At 53.0% G+C, this 19220-nt stretch overlaps 1 protein-coding gene across 4 annotated transcripts in view; it reads left to right on the top strand.

Moving 5' to 3' along the window:
* The window catches only part of LOC146808694 (cell adhesion molecule CEACAM6-like), a 213311-nt gene extending 195064 nt beyond the window's left edge, over nt 1-18247 (top strand). For 2 of the 4 annotated variants that reach the window (XM_085614215.1, XM_085614214.1), the window contains 2 exons: nt 16255-16298; nt 17850-18247. In XM_085614215.1, coding sequence (XP_085470341.1) covers nt 16255-16282 — 28 coding nt within the window. In that variant the 3' untranslated portion in view covers nt 16283-16298; nt 17850-18247. Of the gene's footprint in view, nt 1-16254; nt 16299-17849 lie in introns of those variants that run through there. The other 2 variants (XR_014965483.1, XR_014965482.1) reach the window with 1 other exon arrangement.
* Nucleotides 18248-19220: the final 973 nt, after the last annotated feature.

The following is a 19220-nucleotide window of genomic DNA, read 5'->3' as shown; positions in this document are numbered from 1 at the left end:
GTACCCCATTGTCACTTGGCTCAGGCAAGGGTACACCATTGTCACAAGGCTCAGGTATGAGTACACCATCATCACATGGCTCAGGTAGGCGTACACAATTGCCACATGGCTCAGGAAAGTGTACACCATCATCACACTGTTCAGGTAAGGGTACACCATTGTCACACGGCTCAGGTAATAGTACGCCTGTAGGAGAGTAGAATCTGCTTCACATGGGTACCCCCACTTGTTGCTGGTGTTTCACTGTTTTTCGACCTTAGTCTGGCTGTGGCCCTGCTAATCAGGACCACAGCCTAGCAGCTTCCTCTCTAAAATGGTTTGCATGTACATTAGGTACATATCTAATTGGATTCTGGAGTGCCTTATAAGCCCCTAGTATGTGGTATACAATGTACCAAGGGCATAAGTACCTCAGAGGCCTACCAGGGGCTGAAGCATGTATTATGCCACCCCTGGGAAGCACTCCAAAATGGCACCACAGGTCTGCTACTGCAGCCTGGGTAAGGGTGTGCTTGCACCCCTTACAGTGGAATAGGCTACCTATATCACTACCATTGCACACACATATAAAACCTATAAGTCACTCCTATGGCAGGCCTTTATAATCCTGAAGGCAGAGTGCTTGGTTTTTATGTGAGTGGGTGCCCCTGCATGAGCAGAGCCCCTCTGCAGCATTCGGAGTACCTCCTCTGATGCTGTTTGTGGTGCATTATAACCTTGCGGTAAATGCTAACTTTGGGATGGCTGCACGGAAACATGGTCGTGTTTGGTGTCAAACGCTTTGGAATACTATCCCCCCCCCCCACCAGTTCTGGCGGCGGGGGTAGCATTCCACCCTTCTAGAGGGAGAGACATGTTCACACTGGTCTAACCCGGTAGGACTTTTTACAGCCCTGGCATCACAAAATGGATGCCTCTGCCACAGACACGGGTCTGGCCTCCTGCTGCTGACCGAAACTCTGACAGGGGAGGCCTGGACAATAGGTTTCCTGTCCCAGGGAGGTGTAACCACCTCCCCAGACAGGCAGATGTGTATTGGGGCTGGGCGGGAGCACTCTCTGGTGCTTTGAAGTCCTGCACTGGGGACACACTTGGTGTCCCTTTGCATAGTCCAGTTCAAACCGGTTGCCTGCGCTACCCTGCTCTGGTGTGAAACTGGACAAAGGAAATGGGTGTAACCACCCCTCTTTCCAAACCCTCCCATAGGTGGGTCCCTGGAGTATGTCCAACCCCCAAACTTAGTATAAGTATGGGAACCCAGTCCTAGCGACTTTAGATTACCCTGGACGAAACTCTGCAACATATATACTGGACCTTCGACTTTCTATTTTGACTAGAAGATGGAAGAAATCTCCCTTGGGTTGAAGGAGGGACTCCCCTGCTTGGCAGGCACCAAAGAAGCAACTGACCGGCCTGCATCGCTAAAGCTCCCACCAGGTGAGGAAGTCTTTGCATCACCAGAGGTAGATTTCCAGACTTTACCGAGGCTACCCTGAGTCCACAGCAAAGCTGAGGCCCGTGGCTATCGTGAGTGACGTGGAACCGTGACCCCTGGACACCGTGAACTTTTGCAGCAACACTATCTTCTGGGACATCCTTGTGCTTTGGGCTCCAAGTAGCCCCAACCTTGAGCACCTCCTGCACCGAAGATTGCTGGCCTCCACTCCACGAGTGACCCGTGGGCCAGTTTTAAGTGCGACTGCTCGATGTTCCTTCGCGATCGCTAGCCCGTTAGCTAGTAGGTCCCCACAAAGGCAACTCCTCATCAAATTTGGCTTTTCTGGTTGCTCCAGACATGCCCCGACTTACCCTTGCTGGGTGAGACCCTCAGACCTTGCTGTTCTCCACTGCAGTCCTTTATCTGATTTCCAGTGACTTGCCGTTGCCAAGGCTTGTTGGGTCCAATCTGGTCGTTGACACCAAAGAACTCGACAGACTTTGTGGGAGAGCTCGAATCCAGCTCCTGGTTGTCATCGGCGCCTTCTGGACCTCGTGGCTGAAGAGTCAAGACACCCATCAACTCACCTGAAGCACCCGACATCTGTGGGCATTGGTCCATCCTGCCCTCGGTCACTGGCTAGTGACCCAGTTTCTGACCCCTCTGCTTTCAGGTTCCTTCCATCCTAGATCCAGGTTTGGATCTCTTTGGATACTTCTCCTCTTCACGGCAGCAGCATTTCTTCGCCAGCTTCCATTGTAATCGATGACGCGACCCGACACCAAAAGACACCTGTGCACCCGGCTTACCTGGGTGAGGTAACTCAAGTACTCCGGTGCTCCCGTGGGTGCTAGCCCTAGAACTTCTTAAGTCCAAAAGGGTTTGGTCCTGACTCGATTCTAAGTGTCCATTATCTTTAAATTTCCAACCGCGACATTGCCCATAGAAGCTAACGGGAACCCGCGGTTGTGTTTACACACTGCACACGGCCCCCGTGGGTCCCCTGCGTCACTACCTTGGGTGGTTCCTTGGGGTCCCAGTGATTCTACAGGCTCTAGGCCTTGTGTCCAATTCAGTCGTGCTTCTTATACCACTTTTTTGGTATATGGTTTGGTACGCCCCTAGGGCCCAAACGTTTATTTGTGCTATTACTGTTGATTGCTAACTTGTAAATTAAGTACTTCGAACTCCAGTCTCATAAAGAGACTAGAGGGGTGTGTTTTATCCTAAATACATATAATTTGAATATATACCTGGTGTGGTTGTCCTTTCATTAGATCATTCAAGAGATTATAGACTGGTAAAACAAGCTGCTTTACATTCCTTCAAGACTTAGCCTGAAGGCTGCGGTGTCTGCGACCAGATTGAACCCAACAAGCCTTGGCAACGACAAGTCACTGGAAATCAGAGAAAGGACTGCGGTGCAGACCAGCAAGGTCTGAGGGACTCACCCAGTGAGGGTAAGTTGGGGCACATCTGGAGCAACCAGGAAAGCCCAATTAGAAGAGGAGTTGCCTTCATGGGGACCTACTAGCCAACAGGCTAGCGATCGCGAAGGAGCCTCAAGCGACCGCACTTAAAACTGGCCCACGGGTCACTCGTGGAGTGGAGGCCAGCAATCTTCAGTGCAGGAGGTGCTCAAGGCTGGGGCTACTCGGAAACCAAAGCGTAGTATTCAAAATACATGGATTTAGGATAAAAAACACACCCCTCTAGTCTCTTTATGAGACTGGAGTTCGAAGTACTAAAGTTACAAGTGATTAAGCATCAGTAAAAGCACAAATACACGTTTGAGTCCTAGGGCCGTACCAAACCATATACTAAAAAAGTGGTATAAGAACCACGACTGTAATAGGCACTAGGTCTATTGCCTCTAGAATCGCTGGGACCCCAAGGAACCACCCACGGTAGGAACACAGGGGACCCACGGGAACTGTATGCAGTGTGGAAACACAACCACGTGTTCCTATTACTTTCTATGGGGAATGTCGCGGTTGGAATTTTAAAGATTAGGGACATTTCTAATTGAGTCAGGACCAAACCCTCTTGGACTTAGGAAGTTCTAGGGCTAGCACCCACGAGAGTACCGAAGTACTCGAGTTACCTCACCCAGGGAAGCCGGGTGCATAGGTGTCTTTTGGTGTCGGGTCGCGTCGTCTATTTCAATGGAAGCCTGCAAAGAACTGCTGCTGCCGTGAAGAGGAGAAGTGTCCGGAGAGATCCAAGGCTGGATCTAGGATGTAAGGAACCTGAAAGCAGTGGGGACAGAGTCTGGGTCACGTGCCAGTGACCTAGGGCAGGATGGACCAATACCCACAGATGTCGGGTGCTTCAGGTGAGTTGATGGGTGTCTTGACTCTTCGTCCAGGAGGCGTCGACGAAGTCCACAAACTGGATTCGAGCAGTCCCACGAAGTCTGTCGAGTGCTGCGGAGTCGGTGACCAGGAAGGACCCAACAAGCCCTGGCAACGGCAAGTCACAGGAAATCAGAGAAAGGACTGCGGTGCAGACCAGCAAGGTCTGATGGACTCACCCAGCGAGGGTAAGTAAGAGCCAGTCTGGAGCAACCAGAAAATCCCCAACAGAAGTGGAGACGCCTTCGTGGGGACCTGCTAGCCAACGGGCTAGTGATTGCGAAGGAGCCTCGAGCGGTGGCGCTGGAAGCTGGCCCACGGGTCACTCGTGGATTGAAGGCCAACAAACTTCGGTGCAGGAGATGCTCAAGGCTGGGGCTACTCGGAGCCCAAAGCACAACTTCTAGGATGACCAGGAAGGTGTTGTTGCTGCAAAAGTTCACAGTGTCCAGGGGTCGGGGTTCCACGTTACCCACGATAACCACGGGCCTCAGCTTTGCTGGGGACTCAGGGTAGCCTCGGGAAAGTCTAGAAATCTACCTCTGGTGATGCAAAGATTTCACCGTCCGGCGGGAGCTTCAGCAATGCAGACCGGTAAGTTGCTTCTTTGGTGCCTGCCAAGCAGGGGAGTCACTCCTTGACCCCAAGGGAGATTTCTTCCGTCTTCTAGTTGTGATAGAAAGTCGAATGTCCAGGATATATGTTTCAGAGGTTCGTCCAGGGTAATCTAAAGTTCTAGGGACTGGAATCCTATACTAATACTAAGTTTAGGGGATGGACTAACTCTAAGGCTCCACCTATGGGTGGGCCTGGGGTGGGGGTGGTTACACCCCTTCCCCTTTGTCCAGTTTCGCGCCAGAGCAGGGGCTGAGTGCCCCTGCAACCGGTTTGAACTGGGGTATGCACAGGGACACCTTGTGTGCCCCAGGCAGTGTCTCAAAAGCATTCTCTGAATGCACCCACCCTGCCCCAATACACATCTGCCTGTCTGGGGAGGTGGTTACACCTCCCTGTGACAGGAAACCTATTGTCCAGGCCTTCCCTGTTAGAGTTTCCCCCAGCAGCTGGAGGCCAGACCCGTGTCTGTGGCAGTGGCATCCATTTTGTGATGCCAGGGCTTTGAAAGGATTTAACCGGGTTTAGCCAGTGTGAACATGTCTCTCCCTCTAGAAGGGTCAAATGCTACCCCCGCCGCCAGAACTGGCAGGGGGATAGTATTCCAAAGCGTTTGACACCAAACACGACATGTTTTGATGCAGCCATCCCAAAGTTAGCATTCACCGCGAGGTTATAATGCACTTAAGAGTATATGGTATGGCTGTATCAAAGAATAATTATGTATGATAAAAACAAGTTTTTTCTAAGTGCACTCAGCTATTTAAGTTCTTTCAATAATTTTTAACAACGTTTTTTGTGTGCTACAACATCCGTTGCACTGTGTCTGGCAGTGCCTATGACTGAATCCGAATCTGTGTGGGTAGGAGATTTCCCACCCACACAGATTCTGTATCACAGAACAGCCATAAGGAAGTATTTCTGAATGCTGCAGAGGGGCTCAGCTCATGCTTGGGCACCCTCTCACATAAAACCAAGCACTCTGATTTCAGGATGGTCAAGGCCTGCCATAGGAGTGGCTTATAGGTTTATATGTCTGTATAAGGTAGCGATATAGGTACCCTATACCACAGTAAGGGGTGCAAGCACACCCTTACCCAGGTTGCAGTAGCAGACCTGGGGTGTCATTTTGGAGTGCTTCCCAGGGGTGGCATAATACATGCTTCAGCCCCTGGTAGGCCTCTGAGGTACCTAGGCCCTAGATACATAGTATACCATAAACTAGGGGCTTATAAGGCACTCCAGAATCCAATTAGATGTGTACCTAATGTACATGCAAACCATTTTAGAGAGGAAGCAGCTAGGCCGTGGTCCTGATTAGCAGGGCCACAGCCAGACTAAGGTCGAAAAACAGTGAAACACCAGCAAAAAGTGGGGGTACCCATGTGAAGCAGATCCTACTATCCTACAGCGTGAATAATGCATTTTAATGCAGTGAGGCAGACACCATACGTTAGTCTAATGCCTGATCGGGCCCTACCCTAACCCAGTCCTGAAACTGCAAAAAATACAATTATAATAACTATGTGTGGGAGCCGGCCTCGTGGCGTGGTCCTGTTTCCCCGCACTAAGCCGCACGCCATAGGAGTGGCTTATAGGTTTATATGTCTGTATAAGGTAGCGATATAGGTAGCCTATACCACAGTAAGGGGTGCAAGCACACCCTTACCCAGGTTGCAGTAGCAGACCTGGGGTGTCATTTTGGAGTGCTTCCCAGGGGTGGCATAATACATGCTTCAGCCCCTGGTAGGCCTCTGAGGTACCTAGGCCCTAGATACATAGTATACCATAAACTAGGGGCTTATAAGGCACTCCAGAATCCAATTAGATGTGTACCTAATGTACATGCAAACCATTTTAGAGAGGAAGCAGCTAGGCCGTGGTCCTGATTAGCAGGGCCACAGCCAGACTAAGGTCGAAAAACAGTGAAACACCAGCAAAAAGTGGGGGTACCCATGTGAAGCAGATCCTACTATCCTACAGCGTGAATAATGCATTTTAATGCAGTGAGGCAGACACCATACGTTAGTCTAATGCCTGATCGGGCCCTACCCTAACCCAGTCCTGAAACTGCAAAAAATACAATTATAATAACTATGTGTGGGAGCCGGCCTCGTGGCGTGGTCCTGTTTCCCCGCACTAAGCCGCACGAGGTCCCATGCACATCGGGACTCCTCCATCTTGGATTGCACGTCACTCCACGTGACCACCTGTATGACCCTGCTCTACCCGGCCTCGGTCCCAGCGAGGCCCGACATCGAGACGCCAACCCCTGGCCCAGGGGATAACACGTGAGCCCTTCCCACTCCCGGCGGAGGGCAGTATCGATGGGACCCCCAACCGTCCTTCCACACCTAGGTGCGATCACCCCACAGCTCTCTGGGGCCTGGCGCCTCTCCTGCTGGGCGTCTGGCTGCTCCCTACCCGGCCTCTCCGCCCCCTCCGGGCGCACGGGTCCGGACATCAAAGGGCTCCCGTCCTATATCTGGGGCGAACCGACAACAGGGCAGTAGTTGTATCCTGGAGTCAAGAGCCCTGCTGATCGGATCGCGGCTGACCCTACGGAAGAAGACTCATCCTGAACCACCACTTGAGCCCTGCTGACGACGTCGCGGCTCCACCGTGCTTAAAGACCTTCACGAACCTTTGGGGTCCTGCTGACGCCGTCGCGGCCCGACCTTGTTGAACTTTACCACCAGAGCCCAGCTGACCTCGTCGCGGCTCGACCGAAGCGGACCTACCACCAGAGCCCTGCTGACCGTGTCGCGGCTCGACCTAAGCGGAACTACCATCCGAGCCCTGCGGACGACGTCGCGGCTCTCCACGTCCGAGCCGCTCTGAGACCAGCATCCAAGGTCTGGCGCAGAGCCCTCCCGTGCCTGGCTGGCACTAAGACTGTCCCGCTACCCTACCCTCTTGAACGAAAATTGAGACTCTGATAGGATCCCTCGATCCCTCTGTAAATATTGCGCGTATTGCTGCCGATAAAGAATCTAATCTCGCAACTACTCTTGAGTCCTGTGTGGTGGTGTTACTGGGCCTAGTACGATCATAGGAGAAAGACCTCCCCGAGGGGGCTTCTCAGCGGCGCTCGGCTATAAACTTTGCGGTAGGAAGGTACCCGGAATAGTCTCCCCGACTACCCGGTGGGCCTCCCTCCAACATTTGGTGGCCAGCGACGGGATCCGAGCAAACGCAATCGTACAAGCAAGTAACGCAACCACTACCTGACCAGACGAGGAGAGAAAAAGGGAACCATGGATGGCCAAGAAGCAACCGTGGCCGCAACCTTCCAGTTGGAGAAACTGGAGGAATACACCCACAAGGAACTCAAACAATTCTGCAAAGACAAAGGGATCCCAACTACAGGATTGGGCACCAAGGAAGAAATGCAGAAAGCCCTGAAAGCCTGGGCAGAACCCGAAACCCTTCCACCCCGAGCCGAAGGGACCTCGACCCGGGACGGAAACCTGCCAACCATGACCCCGACAAACGGGGAGCGAACCACCCCAGACACCAGCCTTTCCCCCGAGGAGATCCGAGAACGGGAAAGGGCCCGGACGCACGAAATGGACCTTGCCCGACTCCGGCTGGACGGGGAGCTCCTACTGGCAGAGAAAAAGATAGCCCTGGAGCAACTACGACTACAAGAAGAAATCGAGGAGAAGAAAAGGCATCGGGAGCTAGAGGAGAGACGGCTAACCCTCGAGCACGAGAGGAGCCTTAAAGAACTTGAACTAAAAGCTAAAACGGGGGAGACCAGCAACCCCGGAGCCCGGGACGCTCTGCCCCCGACCGAGCCAAAGGTTCACATCCCTAAGGATGTCGTCAAGGAATACTATAAAAATGACGACATCCAGCAATGGTTCCGAGCGTACGAAGTCGCCATGACCTCCCATCGGGTACCCCGGAAGGATTGGGGCGCCGGCCTATGGGGGAGGTTCCTCAGCGAGGGACGGGATACCCTGCTGCAACTCCCCGACGCCGTGATGACCTCGTACGACCACATGAAGGAAGCCCTACTCACACGCTACGGACTGTCGGGCGAGATGTACCGGCAACGCTTCCGGGACTGCAAGAAGATCCCCGGCACCACATGGGTCGAATACGTGGACTTCTTCAGCCGAGCGTTGGAAGGATGGATCAAAGGGAGCAAGGTCACCTCATATAACGAACTGTTCGACCTCATTGTCTGGGAGCACCTCGCCAACAACTGCTTTGTGGAACTAAGGCAACACCTCCTGGACAGTAAACTGACCGAGCCCCGGAAGCTCGCCGCCGAAGCGGACCGATGGGTCAACACCCGGGTCCCCCGGAACCCCGTGGGGGACTACCAACGGAGCACCACGGGCCCTCCCCGCCAGCGCGGCGGAGGAGGGGGGTCCCACCGCAGTCGAGAAGTCCCAGCCGGGCCGCCCAGAAGCCCGCCACGAGGTCAAGCAACCAACCACCCTTCCCCGACCCAGGGCCGAAGAGGGACCCCTATCGCCCGGTCTGGAACACGACCGACAGTAACCTGCTTCGGATGTCAGCAGGCCGGCCATTATGCCAGTGACCCGGCTTGCCCCATGAACCGACGGAACGGGACCACGGGGCCACCTCCCCGACAAATTGCCGCCGCAGCCCTGGGGGAGGGAGAGGACGAGGGGGAGAACCACGACGACGGGTCCCCCGAGTGGGAACCAGCCGCCATGTCGCTTGTGTGCCTAGGCTCCCGAGAGATGGTGCCCCACGCCACCATCCCAAGCAACACCCAGAAGTACCAACAGTGGGTCACCATCAATGGGCGACGGGCCGAGTCCCTCCGGGACACTGGGGCCAGTGTGACCGCTGTCCGCTGCCATCTGGTGACCCCCGAACAGATCCTACCACATGTCCTCTGCCCTGTCCGGACCGCCGACAACACCGAGAGCATGTGCCGGATGGCCCGAATCCCCTTCGAGTGGGGAGGAGTGTCCGGCACCCTGAAAGTGACTGTCCGCGACGACGCCCCGGTGGACTGCCTCCTGGGGAACGACCTAGAGAGCTCCCCCTGGGCCCAGGTGGAGCGCCGAGAGCATCTGGGGATGCTAGGACTACCCGAGTGGGCCTGCGCCACCACTCGGTCCATGACCGTCCAGCCAGCTGCGGCCCCGGCCCCCGACAAACCGGCGGGCCCCGAACCATCCACCTCCTCCGGCCCGGAGGAACCTGACGAGGAGGCCGGGCCATCCGAACTTTCTTCCAACGAGGCCGCTCCCCTCAGCGAGATCCCCGAGCTGGCCCAGTGGCGCCACGACGGGGGCCCCACCCGTGAACAATTCCAGCAAGAACAGAAGGGCTGCCCGTCTCTCGAGGGGGCCCGACAGCAGGCGGCCGCCCAGGCTGCGGGGGACCCCTCGGGAACCCACTGGGTCTATTGGGACAATGACTTACTGTATAGCGAGCAGAAATTGCCGAACTAGGGGCCAGCCGGGTGCTGGTGGTCCCCCTCCGATTTCGAGAATTCCTCTTGAACCTGGCACATGACGTGCCCCTCGCCGGACATCTCGGGCGGTACAAGACTTACAGCCGCCTCGTGACCCATTTCTATTGGCCCCGAATGAGACGAGACGTGGACCAACACTGCCGGTCCTGCCCGACCTGCCAAGTTAGCGGGAAGACTGGGGGACGAGTGAAAGCCCCCCTGCAGCCATTTCCAGCCGTCCACACCCCGTTCGAACGAGTGGGGATAGACATCGTGGGGCCCCTCGACCCCCGAACCGCCCTGGGCCACCGCTTCATCCTGGTACTGGTCGACCACGCCACCCGGTACCCAGAAGCTGTCCCCCTCCGAACTGTGACCGCTCCCGTGGTGGGCCGGGCCCTGATGGGCATCTTCTCCAGAGTGGGGTTCCCCCGGGAAGTGGTGAGCGACAGGGGGACGAACTTTATCTCGAAGTACATGCGATCCCTCTGGCAACAATGTGGGGTCACCTATAAATTCACCACCCCTTACCACCCCCAGGGGAACGGACTGGTCGAGCGGTTCAACCGAACCCTGAAGGGGATGATCAAGGGCCTGGAAGAGCCCCTCAGGAGGAGATGGGATGTCCTGTTGCCCTGCCTCCTGTTCGCCTACCGGGAGGTACCACAGAAGTCCCTGGGCTTCAGCCCCTTCGAACTGTTGTATGGGCACCCCGTCCGAGGGCCCCTCAGCCTGGTCAAGGAGGGTTGGGAGGCGAACGTCCAAAGTGCCCCGCCCGACGTCTACCGGTACCTCCTGACCCTGCGGAACCAGACTCGAAAGTTCCGTGCCCTGGCAGAAGCCAACCTTGGAGCCAGCCAAGAAGATATGAAACGCTGGTATGACGAGAATGCCTCAGCCGTCGAGTTTGAGCCGGGCCAGCAAGTCTGGGTCATGTCACCCGTGGACCCCTGCGCCCTGCAGGACAAGTGGACCGGGCCCTTCAAGATAGTTGAAAAGAAGAGCCCCGTCACGTACCTGGTCGACATGGAGTCCCCGAGGAACCCCCTCAGGGTCCTGCACGCCAACCGGCTCAAGCCCCATTTTACCCGAACTGAACTAAGCTTACTACTGGCTACCGACGATGGGGGCGAAAGTGACTCCGAGCCCCTACCCGACCTCCTGGGGTCCTCGAGCCAAGACAGCTCCTTGGAGGGCGTCCACCTCTCCGCCACCCTGACACCGGAACAGCGCCATGATTGCCAGAAGCTACTGCAACCCTTGGCTGCCCTCTTCTCTCTCACGCCTGGGGTAACCCCCTGGTGCGTCCACGACGTGGACACGGGGGATAGCCCCCCTGTACGACACCGCGCTTATAGAGTGCCTGACCGAGTCCGAGCCTGCATAAAGACCGAGGTCGCCAAGATGCTCGCCCTCGGAGTCATTGAGCCTTCTGACAGCCCGTGGGCCAGCCCGGTAGTCTTGGTGCCGAAGGCCGCCACCCCCGGCACGGGCCCCGAACTCAGATTCTGTGTCAACTACCGGGGCCTGAACGCAGTTACCAAGACCGATGCCCACCCTTTGCCACGAGCCGATGAGCTGATCGATCGCTTAGGGGCCGCCCGCTACCTAAGCACCTTTGATCTCACCGCTGGGTACTGGCAGATCAAGCTCACTCCCGGCGCACAAGAACGATCAGCTTTCTCTACCCCCGACGGCCACTACCACTTCCGGGTGATGCCCTTCGGCATGAAGAACGCCCCAGCGACCTTTCAGAGGCTGGTAAATAAGGTCCTGGCCGGTCTCGAAGCCTTCAGCGCGGCCTACCTCGATGACATTGCTGTCTTCAGCGACCACTGGGCCGCGCACCTAGGACACCTTGGGGAAGTCCTGGCCGCTCTCCAAAGAGCCGGGCTCACAATTAAGGCCAGCAAGTGCCAGATCGGTCAAGGATCTGTGACCTATCTGGGCCACCAGGTGGGGAGTGGCCAGGTCCCTCCGGTTAAAAGTTGACGCCATCCAGGCGTGGGAGCCCCCCGCCACCCAAACCGCTGTCCGGGCATTCCTAGGCCTTACAGGCTACTACCGACGCTTCATAAAGGATTACGGCAGCATTGTGGGCCCCCTTACGGAACTCACCTCAAAGAAACAACCCAAGGCGGTGCACTGGACGCCCCGCTGCCAGACCGCGTTTGATGCTCTCAAAGCGGCCATGTGCGCTGCCCCTGTGCTACAGGCCCCCAACTACAGCAAGGAATTTGTAGTCCAGACCGATGCCTCGGAGTACGGGGTCGGGGCAGTCCTCTCCCAGCTGGACGCCAAGGGCCTCGACCGACCGGTGGCCTTTATCAGCCGCCGACTGCTGCCGCGAGAACAGAGGTGGAGCACCATCGAAAGGGAGGCCTTCGCTGTGGTATGGGCTCTCAAGAAGCTCCGGCCCTACCTTTTCGGTACCCACTTCAGGGTCCAGACTGACCACCGGCCCTTGCGGTGGCTCATGCAAATGCGGGGCGAGAACCCCAAGTTGTTACGCTGGTCCATCTCGCTGCAAGGGATGGACTTCACTGTTGAACACCGGCCCGGCAACGACCACGCCAATGCCGACGGCCTGTCCCGATTCTTCCGCCTCGGCGAGGAGAACCCCCAAGAAGATGGGTGACTCTCCCTGCCTTCAGCTGGGGGGGACGCGTGTGGGAGCCGGCCTCGTGGCGTGGTCCTGTTTCCCCGCACTAAGCCGCACGAGGTCCCATGCACATCAGTACTCCTCCATCTTGGATTGCACGTCACTCCACGTGACCACCTGTATGACCCTGCTCTACCCGGCCTCGGTCCCAGCGAGGCCCGACATCGAGACGCCAACCCCTGGCCCAGGGGATACCACGTGAGCCCTTCCCACTCCCGGCGGAGGGCAGTATCGATGGGACCCCCAACCGTCCTTCCACACCTAGGTGCGATCGCCCCACAGCTCTCTGGGGCCTGGCGCCTCTCCTGCTGGGCGTCTGGCCGCTCCCTACGCGGCCTCTCCGCCCCCTCCGGGCGCACGGGTCCGGACATCAAAGGGCTCCCGTCCTATATCTGGGGCGACCCGACAACAGGGCAGTAGTTGTATCCTGGAGTCAAGAGCCCTGCTGATCGGATCGCGGCTGACCCTACGGAAGAAGACTCATCCTGAACCACCACTTGAGCCCTGCTGACGACGTCGCGGCTCCACCGTGCTTAAAGACCTTCACGAACCTTTGGGGCCCTGCTGACGCCGTCGCGGCCCGACCTTGTTGAACTTTACCACCAGAGCCCAGCTGACCTCGTCGCGGCTCGACCGAAGCGGACCTACCACCAGAGCCCTGCTGACCGTGTCGCGGCTCGACCTAAGCGGAACTACCATCCGAGCCCTGCGGACGACGTCGCGGCTCTCCACGTCCGAGCCGCTCTGAGACCAGCATCCAAGGTCTGGCGCAGAGCCCTCCCGTGCCTGGCTGGCACTAAGACTGTCCCGCTACCCTACCCTCTTGAACGAACATTGAGACTCTGATAGGATCCCTCGATCCCTCTGTAAATATTGCACGTATTGCTGCCGATAAAGAATCTAATCTCGCAACTACTCTTGAGTCCTGTGTGGTGGTGTTACTGGGACTAGTACGATCATAGGAGAAAGACCTCCCCGAGGGGGCTTCTCAGCGGCGCTCGGCTATAAACTTTGCGGTAGGAAGGTACCCGGAATAGTCTCCCCGACTACCCGGTGGGCCTCCCTCCAACACTATGTTATTCTAACTTTATTTCTCCTGGTCAAAGAGAGCATTTGTTAAAGTTTTCATGTTAATCGCAGCCCCTGTCATGTGCTGAAATTAACATGAAATCTTGAACAAATGCACACAATCACCCCGCAGCCCAGCTCTATTCAGAAAAGAAATGCAGCAACATAGCTGCCAAGGTTTCAAATTGCTATGCGGGACAGTTTCAAACCTGCCTTAACACCATTCACGTGGATCTGTATGTGAGGAAATGCACCGTCTTTAAACATTTTTCAGCAAACGTTTGGAGGGATATTTGGCGCTGCACCCACACGCGCGTCTGGTTCCTGGCGCACATCGCCTTGGTTGCAACGCACATAGACCTTACACTGCCGCACACAGAGGAACGAAATTAGAGAGAACATTGCTTACAACCCAGAAAAATGTACTCCAAAGGTTGTAGTGGTGTCCTGCTCATACAGGGGCACCCTCATACTTAGAACCGAGCACCCTGCCTTCAGTATCGAAAGGCCTGCCTTAGCGGTGACTTATAGGTTTTAAGTGCAACCACCTCAGATATAAGCAAAATTATATCTGCCATAACAGGTGCTAGCAGCAGCTTACACAGGCCGCAATGGCAGGCCTGTGGTAACAGTTTGAGTGTTCTCCCATGGGTGGCATAATACATGCTTTAGCCCATGGGGGGCCCCTGGGATATCTATGCCCTGGGTACCTCAGTACCAAATACTAGGGGCTTATTAGGGTACACCAGTAGCCGATCTGGGATGTACCTAAGTACTCTCCATAACCAATTTTGGGGAGAAAGCACAGAGACTGTGGTCCTGATTAGCAGGATCCCAGTCAGACTGGTCAGAAAGAGTATAACACCAGGTAAGATGTGGGGGTAACCATGTAGAACGATCCTACCTTCCTACAGTACACCTTCGCCACATGGTTGCCATTGTTACATGACTGTAGTAATGGTACACCATTTTTACACAACTGATGTATGGGTACACCATCACATCACAGTTAAGGTGATGGTACACCATTACCACACATCTCAGGTAAGGGTACACCATTATTACATGGCTAAGGTAATGTAATAGTACACCATCGTCACACTGCTGACGTAAGGGCACACCATCGTCACACGGCTGAACTAATGATACACCATTGTTACATGGCTGAGGTGAGGGTACAGCATCCTCACATTGCTGAGGTAAGGGTACACTATTATCAGATGACTGACAAAAGGATACACCATCATCTCATGGCTTAGGTAAGGGTAGCCTAATGTCACGTGGCTCAAGTAAGGGTACACCATTGTCACATGGCTCAGGTATGGGTATGCAATCATCATACAGCTGAGGTAATGGTACCCCATCCCCACACGGCTGAGTTAAGGCTACACCATGGTCAAAGAGCTGAGGTAAGGGTGCCCTATTGTCATACGGCTGAAGTAAGGGTACACCATCGTAGAAATGCTCAGGTAAGGGTACACCATTGTCACACTGCTGAGGTCGGGGAATACCATCATCACACTGGTGAGGTAAGAGTATACCATGGTGACACAGCTGAGGTAAAGGTACACCATCGTCACACCGCTCACGTAAAGATACACCATTGTCAGACGGCTGAGGTAAGGGTACAACATCGTCACAAGGCTGAGGTAAGGGTACACCATCTCCACATGGCTGAGATAAGGGTACACCATTGTCACATGGCTTAGGATTGGGCACACCATCGTCACACGGCTGAGGTATGGGTACACTCTCATAGTATTTTAGGGTGCATACAACTCTGGATTATAGTTGTTGCTTTAAATAATGTTACCAGTGAAGGAACAAGCTCCTAGAAATACTCAAAGTGAATGGCTGAGAATTTCAGCGACATTAGCCTCTTGTTTATTCTCTCAAATGAGCGGTGGAAGCCCTCCAGTAAGAAAATCTATCTAGAGGTGAAATACAGAAAAGATGTCCAGGGCTGCTGCTGCTACCAGGTGCTGCCAGAGAAGCCTGCTCACACCCAGTGGGACTTACATCTCTTCAGAACATCTGGAGTACTGGAGAAGCATCTTCCATGTTGTGTAGAATTCACGTGGGTCCATGTGAACTGATTACGTTTGGAGCCCTTATTCAGTGTTATGGAATTTCCATTCATCTGGATTAAGCTGACTGAAGTCTGAGGAAAAAGTCCTGCTCATTTCAGGACTTTTCCTCAAAGTAGTACTGTCACCGGAACTGGGGGACGTTTTTGTGAACTCCTCTTCCTACTTTATTCATGGTATTAACATTTGCATTTGCATTGTGGGTCTGAGAGCATTTAATGTCTTTTATCAATGTTTTAATATGAGACAATTTTTATTTCTTTATAATGTTTGAATTTACTTTGTTTTTGTGATATTTGTCTTATTATATTTTTGACTTTGTACTCAACTTTGTTTGGACCATGAAGGTATTTTATTACTTAAGTGTATGGCCTTCTCGATAGCAGTTAAACTTCTACTTTGCTGCTTGAGTCCCACTATGAACGTTAATCCAGAGATTCCTCCCAGGATCCAGTGTTCACAGCTCTCTCTAAGGCTGTGTCCTCTCTACACCACATTCTAACACCTGCAGCGTACCCTTCATATGACGTCCATCTGTCCCAGTAGTGTCCAGTGATGATGATCTCTCGTCTCTCTTTCTTTAGGGATGCAGCTGCGGGGGAGTCTGCTTAGATGGCACCCAACAAGAGTAAGTACAGAAATGGGACAAACATAAAAAAAATGGGGCCTCTTTAGTATGTGCACCGGGACCTCCAAAAGCCCAGAAATGCTTTCAGAACAGGCAGTCCTTCTGCTGAAGCTTTGTCTCTTTGGGGTCTGATACAAGAACCTAAACCTGGCCATACAAAGCTATGTTTAGAGCTCGTGGTGTAACTTCAGTACAATGTTAATCCTACACTCTTCCCATGGGAGGTTAGTGTCCAAGTGGCTTCATTGTCTGCAGAACAGAAGGAACTGTGATGACACTTGTATAGTGCTTCAAACCTTTGGAGGGGCAGCAAGGCACATTATCAGACGGGAGTTACACTATTGGGTGAACAAGCGCATGGTTGGACGGGTGTTGTGTTTGCAGAGTAGCAGGGCTCCATGGGTGCAGAGGTCTATGTTTGAAGACTGTTGTCTGCTCTTTTGCTGGAGCGGATGCCGAGCTGTGTAATTCGGGTCTGTAACTTCCCCATAGTCCAACACTCGCCTTCTCCGCCAAAACGGTGCATCAAAGCTTTTCCTAGCACAGACACTGCAACCATCAGTTGTCCGTATATTGTTATTTTCATGAAACACCTTAAGAAAGAGTCATGCCAGTCAGAATCCAGAGAAACAAGGTGGCATATTCTCAAGGACTTATCGACGATTTATCGGCACTTTGGTGCCGCAAAAGTGGCGATAGATTTTTCGCCCTATTCTCAAGCTGGTACAAACTGCCAATATCGTCAGTTTTCCAGCGATAGCTGCCGCAAAAAACATCGCCACGGATGAGAGCGACAACTAACGCTAATGATAGCCTGTAGTAGGCTGGCTTAGTATATGGTGCTCACTTCTGTAAAGGAAGCACCCTGCACTAATCCAGACAACTGTAATGGTGATTTTAGTGGTCTTAGACAACCTTAGAAAGGTCTCTAAGGGATAGCTGTGGAGAGCAGCCTTCAGCCTTAGTCTAGAAGGAGTGTAAAGCAGCTTGTTTTACCAGTACTAATCACATAGTGTAGGTTAAGTGAAGAAAAACCACACAGTATAGTTAAAAAAATATGCATTTATTATAAACACTCTCTAACACATTGTAATATCTCCTACCCAGAGATATAATCAGAATACATACAATACTTTGAAAATAGAACACGTTAGTAGCACAAATACACAGTGGTTGCCAAGGGGAGACCAAACCATATACTAATAAGGTGGAATTTAAACCACAACCTAAGTCGAGACTGGACACAGAAGACGTAGAAGAGCTGGGAACCCAAGGAACCACCCAAGGTAAGTACCCAGGAACTGCAAGGAGGCCGTGTGCAGAGTGAAACACTTCCTTCATCGTATGCTTAGTGGGTGGTGTATGGGTTGAAGTCCAAGTGTATTACCAATTTCTATTGGCAAATTGGTTAAATACTTCCACCAGGTGGGTTAGAAATCCGATCCCTGTTTCCTCGTTGTTTTAATGGTTCTTGCACATCTTTGTCCCCCTGAATGAAGGTGTCTCAATATGTCCCTAACTGGCCCATTGATCATTTTTCATTTTTTTTAGATGTGACCTGCATGACTGGGCTCAATACTGCAGACGAGGCCTCACCAGTGCTGTGTACATAACTTACAACTGTCGCCTGAGTTTGCACCCTGACATGCTGTTGACAAGTGAATTCCGAAGGTTGCATTCTTTGAGAGCCATCATTCCTCATTCATTCTGGACCCAGACTCATGCCCAGAGCCATTACGCTCCTAGCTGCCAATTGCTCACATGTCAAATGCAGGCACTTCAGACAGTTCTGTTTTTTTCGGCCCAGTGTACTTTGCATGCCTGGATTTCAAAGTCAACGCCTATAACAGAAAACATAAAACTACAAGTACCAGAATGCCAAGGGCTGCTGGCTAAAGAGCCAGGACTGGCTGATGACCTCATCTATGACTCTTGTCCACTTGAAGCTTTAAAAATTAAAGTCACTCTAATGAAAGTCTAATTTGTCCAGGTCTTTAACAGAATAGTTTTTCCTCGGAAGCCCACTTGAGTGTCCCTAATTCAAAAAGACCCAGAGATGTCACAGGTGAACACAAAGAGTCAGTGCAGAGGGCATGTGGTGCTAAAGCACTTGGCACAGGTTTTATTGAGTGTTTCAGGAAAATACCCTAGCAGGCCTGGTATTTCTAAAGGTGGATGGGGCACCAACTAGTGCAGTGGAGTCTTAAGGGTCACTCACATTTCAAATGTTGGTGCAGTACTGTGAGTAAACCACTTGCACTTTTTGTGAATCACAAACCCAAGCACAACAGGCCTAAGTGGAAAAATGAAGTTTTAAAAAGGGGACATTTTCAGGCCATTAATAGTAGAGACTATATAATGGGGCACCTTGGTTTACACTTGGCGCGCCTGTAAAAAGGGCCCTCATAGTACTATTCTGGCTCGGGACATCACACATCAGAAATTATTATAACATTGCACATGCCACCAACCGAGCTGTCTCTAGGTACTAAAATAATGGGTGACATTCTCCTACTCAGTGGTACTCATTTCATCAACTTGGGAAAGTTGAAAGACTGAGTTATCCACCCTGAGGTTCAAACCAATGACATCCATGTTCAAAAGGCATTAGCTCAGCCCCCTACTTATTCTTATCATTTGATATCCTTCTTCCCTTTATTGTGTGATCTTTCTGTGAACAATGTGACCTTCCTGAAGTCGTTATATCAGGCTTCAACTCTCTGTTACTGTGCGTTATCTGGTTGTGCACAGACAATTGGCATCTCTACAAAGGGCAATAATGCAGTAACAGGGCTATTAACTTGCCACGTCATGAGGGCGGCTGTAAACCAACAGCACCAAGTTTTACCTTTCCTATTAAACTTAGTTCTATAAGAGAATACACAGGACTGGCTGAAAGTCACCATCGTGACATATGGACTT

The sequence above is a fragment of the Triturus cristatus genome, chromosome 7, assembly GCF_964204655.1.
Source record: "Triturus cristatus chromosome 7, aTriCri1.1, whole genome shotgun sequence".
In the NCBI taxonomy this organism is placed as follows: Eukaryota; Metazoa; Chordata; class Amphibia; order Caudata; family Salamandridae; genus Triturus; species Triturus cristatus.
This window is presented reverse-complemented; position numbering and strand designations above follow the sequence as displayed.